Source organism: Giraffa tippelskirchi, chromosome 7, assembly GCF_054371585.1.
Source record: "Giraffa tippelskirchi isolate mGirTip1 chromosome 7, T2T-mGirTip1v1.2.pri, whole genome shotgun sequence".
Taxonomy (NCBI): domain Eukaryota; kingdom Metazoa; phylum Chordata; class Mammalia; order Artiodactyla; family Giraffidae; genus Giraffa; species Giraffa tippelskirchi.
Genome location: NC_137281.1, coordinates 8,215,951 through 8,228,821, shown reverse-complemented (window position 1 = coordinate 8,228,821; position 12,871 = coordinate 8,215,951). Strand labels below are relative to the sequence as shown.

At 47.7% G+C, this 12,871-nt stretch overlaps 1 protein-coding gene across 2 annotated transcripts; it reads right to left on the bottom strand.

Moving 5' to 3' along the window:
- Positions 1 to 2,446: 2,446 nt before the first annotated feature.
- On the bottom strand, positions 2,447 to 11,079 carry CABP5 (calcium binding protein 5). 2 transcript variants are annotated; one of them, XM_081517304.1, is made up of 6 exons: positions 11,017 to 11,079; positions 9,297 to 9,327; positions 8,642 to 8,785; positions 7,258 to 7,367; positions 4,622 to 4,769; positions 2,447 to 2,472 (listed from the first exon to the last, which is right to left on the bottom strand). In XM_081517304.1, the coding sequence occupies exons 1-6, from the start codon at positions 11,077 to 11,079 to the stop codon at positions 2,447 to 2,449; spliced, it is 522 nt and encodes a 173-aa protein (XP_081373430.1). The 2 variants fall into 2 exon arrangements, with proteins under 2 accessions (XP_081373430.1, XP_081373431.1); XM_081517305.1 differs by having other exon boundaries at positions 8,651 to 8,785; positions 11,017 to 11,067.
- Positions 11,080 to 12,871: the final 1,792 nt, after the last annotated feature.

Here is a 12,871-nt window from a genome sequence, read left to right as displayed (position 1 = left end):
AAAATGACATCCAGATTCTCAGTCTCACCACATCTAATACTCAATAGCAACACATAGCTGGTGGCTACCATATTGGATGGTGCAGCTCTAGAGCATTTCCATTATCACCGGGAGATCCTATTGGCTTGCGGGTCTCTAGACTACAAGCTTGTTGAGGTCAAGTAACTTATCCTGCTCTATTCACCTGGAACAGTGCCAGGCACATATCAGGGACTCAGCAAATACTACGTTTGAGCAGGTGCAGGAATGAGTGGATGGGTGGATGGATGAGTGTAGAGATGGGAAGTGATCGGTAAGACAGGAGGATGAAGTCATCTGTTCAATGGGATCTGGGCTATGTCACTTCTCTGCTCCATACCCTCCAAGGTCCTCAAAATAGCCTCTAAGAAAGCATACTTGCCTGAGTTGATTCCTGATCCACTCAGACCCCAAACCATCTACCCCTCTCCAGCCACCCTGGTCTCTTTGCAATTCCTCCAGAACTCCAGGTGCAATTCCTGCCTCAGGGCCTTTGCATTTGCACTCTATCGTGTCTGAATTGCCCTTTCCCAGACATGCCCCCAGGGCTCCATAAACTCCCTGATTTCTCTACATAGAATGGCAACCCCTCCCCACTTTCAGAACCTTCTCATCCTTTAACCCATTTCCTGCTCCTTTTCCTCCACATCTCATCACCTTCTAACATTCTAGATATGATTATATTTACTTATTTATTCTGTCCTGTGTCTATCTCCTCACATTATAATGGAAGCTTCTGGAGTCTAGAGTTTGGGGCTATTTTATTCACTGCTATAGCCTCATGCTTGGAAAAATGCCTGGCACTAGCAGGCACTTCATATGTTGCTGCTGAATAAATTAAAGGTGGAAGGGGGAAAAAAGGAAAGGAAGGAATGAAGAAATTTTTTAAAAAAACATAAAATAGTCTTGGGATAGTGAAGAATGTCAAAACAGCGTGGCCGCAGCAAAGTTAAGAAATACATTATTCTGGTTCCACTCTTTAAAATTTAAATTAAAATTTTCTAAAAGGAGGCTATTGAACTAGGCAAGCCATTCTCCAGGTTGATACTTGAAGGACTTTAAAGGTGAAAGAGGGGGACTTCCCAGGTGGCTCAGTGATAAAAGAAATCTGTCTCCCAATACAGGAGACTCAGGAGATTCCTGTTGGATCCCTCAGTTGGGAAGATCCCCTAGAGAAGGAAATGGCAACCCACTCCAGTATTCTCTCACCTGTAAAATCCCATGGACAGAGGAGCCTGGCAAGCTACAATCTATTGGGTCGCAAAGAGCTGGACACGACTGAAGCGACTGAGCACACACAGAGGATAGGACTCCATGCTCCCAGCGCAGGGGACCCAGGTTCGATCCCTGGTCAGGAAACCAGATCCCACATGCTGCAACTAAAGATCTTTCATGCTGCAACTAAGACCTGGCTCGGCCAATTAATTAAGAATAAATAATTGAAGGTTTCAAACGAACTCTTTATTTGCAGGACCTTGGGATTACCGAAGGCAGGGGTAAGGAGGAATATATCTTTCCAATTTCTAACTCAGATCAGGGTCAGGGTATGAGGGAGAGAACTGACTTCTGGTCTAACAGACGGACTATCTCTGTACCGCCCAGGGCAGACAGACGTGGGGGCAGGGGGCTTCCACGAATGGCTTCGTGGTGACCCAGCTGAGCCAAGGATTTGGAGGTGTCCATCCTCTCTCTCTTTGCATGATGTCGTTTTGAGGGGGGCTAATCCCCTGGGGGATCAGCTTGCTCTAAACCTTGATAATCCAGATTTGTGATTTAATTCCGTGACCGGAGTATCTGACACAAGGAGAAGGAAGTTGGGGGCTAGAGAGATGAAAAGAGACTGTGCTTCCAGGAAATCAAGTTGGGGGGTGGGGTGGGGTAGGTTCCCTTGGATGCCTCTTTAATTAACCCTTTCCAAACCCAGTCTCATCGAGAACCCTGTTTCTAGCCTCATGATGGACATGCCTTCTTCGACCGAGAGGAAGAAACGGAGAGGATTCAAGGCAGCTGAAGCAAGAAGGGGGAAAGGTAGACGCTGTGTTGAACCTTCTGAATCAAACAAGAGAAAAGACTATTTTTCACCCAGAGGAAGTGGGGGAAGAGACACTGCCAGGTTAGAAGGATTTAGGATTACGAGTTGAAAGATGTCATTAGTCTTTCTTTGGGATTGGGGGAGTGGCAAGGAGACCCCAGTACTGTTCACACAGACCTCTTCCTCCTTGATCGGGTTCCAGGGATGTAACATCACCCCATCTGGCCAAAGCTACCGTTTCTAGTCTACCCTCAATCCATAGCACTGTAATACCAGTCTCCACCCACCCTCCCACCCTCTCTCTCTGGAGGGCCTGTGGGGCATGTGGTCTTCCCCTCCACCACGACTTGATCCATGTCGAGCAGGTGGAGAGAGACTGGGGATCCCAGGACCTCCTCAACGAGACATCATCTTCACAAACTCTGCAGAAACAAAATTTCTGGTGAGGCAGGATAGGTATTTGTGTGTTTTCTTTTTTAATTACTGAAGTATAGTTGATTTATGGAGAAGGGCATGGCAACCCTCTCCAGTATTCTTGCCTGGAGAATCCCCACGGGCAGAGGAGTCTGGCGGGCTCCAGCCCATGGGGTCCCAAAGAGTCAGACACGAGTGAAGCGACTTAGCACGCACACACGCAGTTAATTTACAATGTTGTGTTAGTTTCAGGTGTACAGCAAAGTGATTCAGCTATACACATAGATATATTCATTCTTTTTCAGATTCTTTACCCATGCAGGTTATTACAGAATACTGAGAGTTCCCTGTGCTCTACAGTAGGTCCTTATTGTTCATCTCTTTGATATATATTATATATATATTAGTGTGTGTATTAATCCCAAACTCCTAATTTATCCCTCCCCCACCAAGCAAGGCACCTGTTTGTAAGAGCAGCTGTAACTTTTTCAGCCCTTACTACATGTCAGAAACCACTAAAGATCTTTGGGAAATTAATGACTTGATCCCTCTACACCTCGATTTCTGCTATTTACCTTATAAGATCTTTCAGATGGTTTAACAATATAATACTTAGAAGACACAGTCAGAGTTCAATAATTAGTCATTGTGAGTCTCTGACTTCATCTTTTCAACCAATCCGGGAGGGTTAAATACCATTTTACAGATAAGCGAGCTGAGGCTGGTGAGCTTGACCGATGTGCCTGAGATTGTGTAGATGGTGAATGGAGAACCCTGGAAGGAACCCAGGTTGTACCTGACTTTGCCGTGACTCAACGTCAGGTGAACTTATTGGTCCCACCCAGGTCTCAAGGCTCATCTGTCCTTCTCTTGCCTGTGATTGACCCAAGGGTCTAGTTCCTCAAAAACTCTACCTCTTCCAGATTTTCACTGATGCCTACTATGGGGCATCATGGATGCATCTGAATATCAAACTAAGAATTTTAGACTTTCACCTTATAGACAGCAGTCAGATGCTGAAATTTTTGCACCAGAGAATGTCACAGTGAGAACCTGACATGCCCTATCTGTGTCTCCCACAGAAATGACCCCCATCCCTTCCTCTCGAGACTCCAGTCTTTCTCATTTATTCAATCACTCAATGTGTGCGTCCTCAGTCACTCAGTCGTGTCCGGCTCTTTTGCGACCCCGTGGACTGTAGCCCAGCAGGCTCCTCTGGCAAGAATTTTCCAGGCAAGAATCCTGGAGCGGGTTGCCATTTCCTCCTCCAAGAGTCTTCCTGACCCAGGGATAGAACCTGCGTCTCCCGCGTCTCCTGCATTGGCAGGCGGGTTCTTTACCACTAGGGCCACCTGGAAAGCCCAGTCACTCAATGCACGTGTTGAACTCTGTGCCAGGAACTGGGGGTATAATGATGAACCATTTCGTCTGTGGCCTCAGAAGGAAACAGGTAAGCAACAATTGGAAGATATCAGGATGTCATGTGTCAGCATCACCGCAGAAGCGGGTGTGGGTGTTATGGGAGCTCAGGGATGCTGAGCCTGGCAAGAAAGATGGGGAGGGCGGCACCATCCAGGGGCATAACTGAGGCTTAACCAGTGAAAAGATGAAGGGTGCTCCAGACAGCACACAAACAGAGGAGTCTCTAGTGCATGATTTCTTTTAGCTTTTCTCTAAAACTTTGGGAGAAAGGTGTCATCCTTACCCCCATTTTGCAGATGTGAAAACTGACATTGAAAGAGAGAAAGTGATTATTAGGATAAGACCACATCATTAGTAAAAGACGATCCTGAACTTGAACCCCATGAATCTGATCCCAGCGTCCCAGCCACTAACTAGTCCACTCTCCTTCGGATGGGACATTGTGTTCCTATGACAAAGGTGCCCAGGGAACGAGGAAGGGATGGGAGAGGTGGAGTCAGAATCGGCCTCTGGACAGGGTGTTCCAAGGAGTGGCCAAGTGCAGATATTAATATAAGGAGAGGTGAGAGGCATGAGCTTTTGGAAATGACATGGGCAGAAAGGGAGGCAACAAACAGTTCCGAAATCTAACCCTGCCTCCTCCAACGTCAAACCGAGGGAGAATGAGAAAGAATGGCCAACTTGGAAAAAAATCACCCTGGGGAGATAGGGGTGTCTGTCCCCACACAGCGTCACCTTCAAAGTCGACAGTGCCATCTCCATTAATGTCGGCTTCCTGGACCACCTCGGAGATCTCCTGGGACGTGAGCTTGTCTCCCAGGAGCCTCTGCATGGCCTGCTGCAGCTCCCCCAGGGTGATCTCCCCGTCTCCGTTGGCATCAAACTGAAGTGGAGCACAGGGAACAATATTAACCACAACCACCACCACATTAATAATAATAGCAGTGTTTATTGATCACTTACTGTGGGTCAAGAACTCAGCTAAAGATAAACAGCAAGGACCTACTGTACAGCAAAGGGAACTATACTCAATATCTTGTAATAACCTATAATGGAAGAGAATGTTGTTAAAAAGAATATATATATATATTTGTATAAGGTGGCTCAGATGGTAAAGAATCCACCTGCGGTTCAGGAGACCCGGATTCGATCCCTGGGGCAGGAAGATCCCCTGGAGAAGGGAATGGCTACCCACTCCAGTATTCTTGTCTGGGAAATCCCATGGACAGAGGAGCCTGGTGGGCTACAGTCCATGGGGTCGCAAAGAGTTGGACACGACTGGGCAACTAACACACTGTAACTGAATGACTTGACTGTTCACAGAAACTAACACGACATTGTAAATCAATGATACTGCAACAAAAGTTTAAAAAGAGAGAGAGAGAGATAGGCGTTCCCTGGTGGTTCCAGTGGTTAGGACTTGGTGCTTGGGGCTCAATCCCTGCTGGATGGAACTAAGATCCTTCAACTTGTGGCCAAAAAACCACTCAGTTAAGAGGTTTGGTACATAATCTGCTAAATGTCAAGCTCCTTGAAGGCAGGTTCAAGGACTCTTGTTCCCTGTTCCATGCTTACCCCTTGGGATGCTGCACACCTTTTTAAAATTTTTTTTGGCTACACCGCGCTGCCTGCAGGACTTGGGTTCCCCGACCAGAGATTGAACCTGCGCCGCCTGCAGCGGAAGCGCGGAGTAATAACCACAGGACCACCAGCGAAGTCCCTGCACACTTTTAACCTACTAGAAAGTCTTAGAATGTCGTTTCTATGTCCAAACATGTCTGAGAGCCAACTGTCCTCCGGCTACACTGATGCTAGCGGGGTTCAAACCACAATGCTCTCCTGCCTGGATCATGGCCGACAGCCTCCTGTCTGGTTCCAGCTGCCGCTGTGGTCCTACATAATCTGTTCTCTACCCGTCAGAATTTGACATTCGAGTTCATTTAAAACACCAGTCAGGAACTTCCCTGGCGATCCTGTGGTTAGGACTCCACTCTTCCACTGCAGGGGGTGTGGGTTCGAAACCTGGTCGGGCACTAAGAGCCCATGTGCCGCGCCGTGTGGCCAAAAAAATAATAAAAATTATTAAAAACAAAAACCACCAATTGGTCTTGTCCCTCCCTGGCTTAAAGTCCTCCAGTGGCTTCCTATCCCTCCCAGAAGAAAATCCTACCACCGCTCCACAACAGGCACGCTCCTATGGGGTGGGGACCTGCCTTCAGCACCTCTGAGACTTTGTTTATCTCATCCTCCTCTCTCTCCGGCTCATGCCTCTCCAAATAGGACAGGCTTCTTGCTCTTCTTCAGACATGCCTTCCTGCCTTCCAGCGTCCCTATCTTCCGCTTCCTAATCCTGAGATCTGATTTCCCCTACAGCAGTGCACCGTCCAGAGGAAACAGGACAGGAACCTCACCAGTAATTTCAAATTCTTCCAGCAGCCGTCCCCCCACCACATGCATTTTAAGGGAAGAAGTGGAATTAATTTTTTATAATCGATTTTACTTTAAAATATCATTTCAGCATGTAATCAATTTGAAAAGTATTAATAGGGACTTCCCTGGTGGTCCAGTGGTTAAGACACTGAGTTCCTACTGCAGGGGGCCTGGGTTTGAGCCCTGGCTGGGAACTAGGATCCCACTTGCCCCACAGAATGGACAAATAAATAAATAAAACATCTTTTAAAATTTATTAATGAGCTATTTTACATTCTTGTTTTTTTCTGGGATTAAACTATTTTATTGATGGGCTTCAGAGGGGGATTGAAGGGCTGGGAGGACAATGAGATCGGATGTTTTTCTCCCGTTTGGAACCTCCCCAGCTTCATAGTCGCTGAAAAGCTGTTATATACTTTCAGTGCTGTATTTCATAAGACTTAGTATAATACCATATCGAATACGTATTTAGTAAGTCCTTAGCATGGCTAGTTAACACACCCAGCCCCCAGGGACACTTAAGCTAAAACACTAAACCTTAATCCAGTGTGTATCTTACACTCAGAGCACACCTCAATTCAGACACTAAATGTTGTAAGAAATACCTGATCTGTGTTTAAGTTTGGTAAAATTCATAGTTGAGAAGGTAGATTGGCACACCAAGTTGTTTCAAATCAAAGTTTTCCAATAATTGCTTTGAATATTCATTTTCAGATTAAATGAACTGAAATTATATTCCATTGAATACAAATAGAAATGAATTTAATAGAAATTAACCAAAATTAAATACAATTATATATATGTATATGGACATACTGCAAGTCTCCTGCATTGGCAGGCGGGTTCTTTACCGCTGAGCCACTAGGGTTTTGTCTCCCATTCATGACTAATCATAGACCCCTGGGGTCTCCTTCCACCACCTCCAACATAAGGAAACTCACTTCCTTGAAGGCGTCTCGCATCTCCTGGACACCAATCATCCCAGCTGTTTCTGCAAGCAATTTGGGGGTCATCAGCTCCACAAAGTCATCAAAGTCTACACGGCCACCCACTGGGGACAGAAGAGGCAGGTCTGGTAAGACTTCATACGCCCTCAACCTTCCATTCCCTCACTTTGCCCTTCGACTCTGTTCAAGAAATAGATCAGCTCCAATCTTTCTGCCTTCTAAGAGCTTCCTCTTTCAGCCAACTCAAGCCCTCTTGCTCCTCTCATCTGAACAGGAGTGGGACGTACAGTAGAAGTAACTAACTGTTGATGTGAACTTGGGAAAAATCCCTTAATTGGTTCAGATCCAGGCTCCCTCATCTGTAGATCTGCAGAAGAGAGAATATGAATTAAACGAGCACCAAATTCCTTCCAGAGGTGAATCTCCTTGAATTCAGTGCTGTTTACTCAGGAACATGCTCAGACGCAAATCCAGGAGCAATCTTACCAATCACAAAATCAACTCTAGTCTCCATCTAAAGACCCATCTTCTTTGTTACATTATTCAGCAATATTAGGCTCCAACTCCAAGTGTGTTTTCAGCATCAAACACAGGTCTAATCCTGCACTCCACTGATGAATCTTAGTGGTGACAGCAATGACCTATATTTAATAAGCATTTACTGGAGGCTAAGCCTTTACCGGGGGTGTGTGGCTGCTTGAGATAAATGTCACCTCTGCATTTCTCTCCGGAGAAGGCAATGGCACCCCACTCCAGTACTCTTGCCTGGAAAATCCCATGGATGGAGGAGCCTGGTAGGCTACAGTCCATGGGGTCGCTAAGAGTCGGACACGACTGAGCGACTTCACTTTCACTTTTCCCTTTCACGCACTGGAGAAGGAAATGGCAACCCACTCCAGTATTCTTGCCTGGAGAATCCCAGGGACGGCAGAGCCTGGTGGGCTGCCGTCTATGGGCTCGCACCGAGTCGGACACGACTGAAGCGACTTAGCAGCAGCAGTAGCAGCAGCAAGCCTTTACCTGTATTAACATATTCATCCCTTCCTTTCTACAATCTCACTAGGTAAGAAGTGATAACATCTTCACTGCATGGACAGGGAAACTGAGATTCAAGAGTGGGGGCTAACTCTGCTTCTCATAATGACTACCACTAGTAAACAACAGAACTGGGACTTGAACCCAAATCTATCTTAAAAATCACCCTTTTAGCCACTTTAAATGCTGCCTCCCTAAGTACAGTCTGAGCTCTTTCCTTCCAGACTTCTAGACCTGCTTCCCTCCTCCCCATCTCCAACTACTCTCAACCTCCATATCCTTCCTAACTTCACCCTTAACCCTTTCCCAAAGCCCAGTCATTCCTCCCACCCCCAAGCCTCACAGTTCATGCGGATTTGCTGGCCCAGTTCAATCAGTTCCATCTCCGTGGGCATGTAACCCATTGTCCTCATGAGATTCCCCAAATCCTTACAAGAGATGAACCCATCTCGGTCCTTGTCAAACTCAAGAAATGCTTCCCGGAGCTCTGAAAGTTAAGAGACAAGAACTTTGGGGCAACTTGAAACAGTCATTGGGGAAAAGGAGCATCCCTTGAAACTGTCAATGAGGCAGCAACTCAAGACTCCTCAAAAAAGAATACATTATAAAAATGTCCAAAAGAAGGGATATATGAAGTGTGTTAGCAAGAGGAATAATTCCTGAGACCACTAAATGATAGCACTGAAGCCCGTCACATTGTTGGTGAAGTAATGAGAAACTTCAAAATCACCAAGAGAAGAAAAAAAAAAAAAAGAACAATTTTGGACTCATCCTTACAACTCAGGCATCATTCATGGGTCTCCGAGACACTTGGGGGTCAGGATGGCTTCTGAACACTTTGGGGAGTACTTAAACTGCCACAAAATGACAGTTGAGTGGGAAGAGAGAGTGATGTAAAATTTTTGTGTCGAGGGATTTATACTGAAATGTACAAAGGAACAGAGTGCAGGCGAATGGGTGGATGGTGATACGAGGATGTTTGGGGGAGAAAGTGTTACCTTCAATCTCATCTGGTCCCAGTGGTCTTTCCTAGAAAGGAATTCGGGGTGGGGGGGGATTTGGAGAGAGAATCAGATTCGCTTTCACTTCTCCAAACACGTCTCATCCTCATCCTTTCCTGGTTCTTTCCCCTTCTCCCTTCCCTCTACCCTTCTCACCGTCTTTCTCCCATCTCCTGACTCCCCTTCCCTGGCTATTTGCTCCTCCCACTCCTCCTCGCCCCTTCTCATTTCCTCTCTCCTATCCTTGAACCTTGGTCTCTCTTCTCCTGCCTTTCCCCAATGGACATCCATCCCACTGTGCGGAAACCGATCCTGGAGGCCATGGAACCCAATCTCCTCCTCCAGATGAGGAAAACTCAGGCTTAGAATCAGTTAACATATTCAGAGTGCTAACTATGCTGGGCTTCCACAATCATTTCATTTAAACTTCAGAACCACTCTGTGAGGTAGAGCCAAGTATCATTCCCATCTTACTTAAGAGAAAGCTGAGGAACAGAGAGGTTAAGGAACGTGTCTGAGGTCACAGAGCTCATAAGTGGCTGGGTGAGAATCCCTTGGTGTAAGAGCTGTGTTCAGTGGCACCCAGGCAGGATGAGCACTGCCAGCATGATGAATTTCTGAAACCCTTCGTATTGCCACTAGCCACGCCAGGACATACCTGAAGGGTCAGGCTTGAGCACATAGCACATCCCCAGAGAAATTCCATCAACCCCCCCATACCTCCCTTTATCCTTGGAGACTTTTCCCCAGCTTCTCTTTTTTTAGTATCCCCTTCCCCCCAGGTGGAGCTTCCATGGCAGCTCAGAAGGTAATCTGCCTGCAATGCAGGAGACCCAGGTTCAATCCCTGGGTCGGGAAGATCCCCTGGAGAAGAGAATGGCAGCCCACTCCAGTATTCCTGTCTGGAGAATTCCATGGACAGAGGAGTCTGGCAGGCCACAGATCATGGGTCACAAAGAGTCAGACATGACTGAGTGACTAAAGCTTTCACTTTCCCCCCAGTGAGTTAGTCTTAAAGACTAAGAATGAAAAGCATGCCCACTGAAATCAAACGGTCCTGGCCCTGCCATTTACTAATTGTCAGAGCTTAAAGCAACGGACTTCATGACTCACAGCCTTACCCTCCACATCTGTAAAATGGGAATGAGGGTATTACAGACCTCATGAGTCATTGATCGTGAGGATTAAACAATATCAGGAATGAAAAACCCTTTGCACAAGTCTGGGCACACAGCAATGACTTAAGTGGCAGCTGCAGACTTCCCTGGTGATCCAGAGGCTAAGACTCCATGAAGTCGATGCATGGGGGCCAGGTTCGATCCCTGGTCAGGGAACTAGATCCCACATGCTGCAACTAAGACCCAGCACAAAGTAAAAAATAATAAATGGCAGCTACTGTTATCCCCACCACCACCACCACCATCGTCACTGGCATCACTATGGGTGTCCGTAGAAAAGAATGATGTTGGTCAACAGTGACGTCACCCCAGTTCCCCTTTTCTTTGTCTCCTCTTTCATCTTCCACCTTTCGGTCCTGACTTCTGATTTCATCCTCCCCTCCCCGACCCACCGTGCTCCCTGGGATTCTTCTACCTTCTCAGTTCATGCTCTTCCCCCTGCTCCCCTGTTCCACTGTACCAGTCACAGCCCTTCCCTTCCCCACATCCCAGCTCCCTTTGCCCTTCCCACCATCCTTCCCCATTGCCCCCAGCCTCACCCGCTGTTTCTCTGCGATGCCTTTTCTTAGGAAGATGCAGGCAGGGCCCATGGGAAACTGCATGGAGGGTGTCATGGTGGAACTCATCAGGCTCCAATCTCAAGACGCCGCCCCCCCCCACTTCGGGTCCCCCTTTGGTGGCTCAGCCTCCTTTGCTTCTCCGCCAGTCCTCGGCCAACTCTGCCTGCCTCTTCCCCGGGTCACCTTGGCTCCCTTGGGGCTGTGACAGCTGGGTGGGAAATCTCTACTCAAGTTGGGGAGGGATCACAGTTGTTCCTGCCTCCCCATCTGGCTTGAGGGAGACTGGAGAGCCGGGGGGAGCCAGGGTCAGGCTCTGACCTTTTATCCCCAGAATAGAATTGGAAGGATAGTTTCAAAAATGAGGATTAGAGCGGAGGGCGTCCATTCATACAACGTTCCAACAGGCGTGCGGTGTGATCGGTCTAAGCCTGGCCTCTGCTGGCCTTTGTGCACATGAAGATGGAGAGGACACGGCCCCTGGCTTCCAGGAGCTCTGGAGTAAGTCAGGAACGTGAGTAAATGAGCAGAATGTGAACATCACGTGACAACCTGACTTTGGGAATAGGCATGTATAGTGGCTGATTCAGTTGCCCAGTCGTATCCGACTCTTTGAGACCCCGTGGACTGCAGTACACCAGGCTTCCCTGTCCCTCACCATCTCCCAGAGTTTGCCCAAGTTCATGTCCATTGAATCGGTGATACCATCCAATCATCTCATCCTCTGTTGCCCTCTTCACCTTCTGCTCGCAACCTTTCCCAGCACCAGGGTCTTTTCCAGTGAGTCGGGAGGGTGGTGTTTGCCCTTCCTCTGCTCATCTCTTCCCTTCCTTTCTTGCTGAACATTTCAGGGCAGGAGGGGCAAGGTAGGCATCCACGCTGATGGGAGTAGTCAGAGGCCACAGTGAAGTGATAAAGAGACTTCCCTGGTGGGGGAATTTAAGACTCTGGGCTTCCACTTCAGGGGGCACAGGTTCGATCCATTGTTGGGGAACTAAGATCCCATGTGCCACGTGGTGTAGACAAAAAAAAAGGTGGGTGGGTGGGGAGGCTATAAGGCTGCCTGCATGGCCCAGAGTGTTGGGGCCTGGGAAGGTGAGGATGAACCCACGCAAAAGCAGCCTGGTATGGGATACTGGAGCATGAGCTGGGTGACACGGTTTATCTACACACAGGTATCACATCACCTAGGGTAAGGGTTAGCACTGTGAGCAAAATGAAGATATCCACTCATGGAGGTGGCGTGGTGTAGGGTGTTGAAGCCAGATCATGGCGAGAAAGGCATCCTCACAGGGGCAGATAGCAAAGGAGAATGGAGATTGGTTACACGTGGGATTATACTAAGGATAATGGGAATCGGGTTTCTCGCTGCTGGAAAAGGGGAGTTTTTAATACAGAAAGGGGGAAAGGTAGAACAAGCTCTGTGGTGTTGGACTGGAACTGGAGGCATTGTTATACACTCACAGAGTGCAATATATAGGGAGGGATACACAAATAAACGGGCTTCCCAGGTGGCACTAGAGGTAAAAAGTGCCTGCGTTCCAACGCAGAAGATGTAAGAGACTCAGGTTCGATCCTTGGATCAGGAAGATCCCCTGGAGGAGGGCACAGCAACTCACTCCAGTAATCTTGCCTGGAGACTCTCCACAGACAGAGGAGCCTGGTAGGCTACAGTCTATGGGGTCGCACAGGGTCGGACATGACTGAAGCAACTCGGCACGCACAAACGCATACAAATAAACACAGACATCACCGTGTGTGTAGGGACTCAGGAACATATATTCTCTAGCTAAGAGGATGCACCCTAGTATTAATGAACACCTCTAGCTTCCAGACC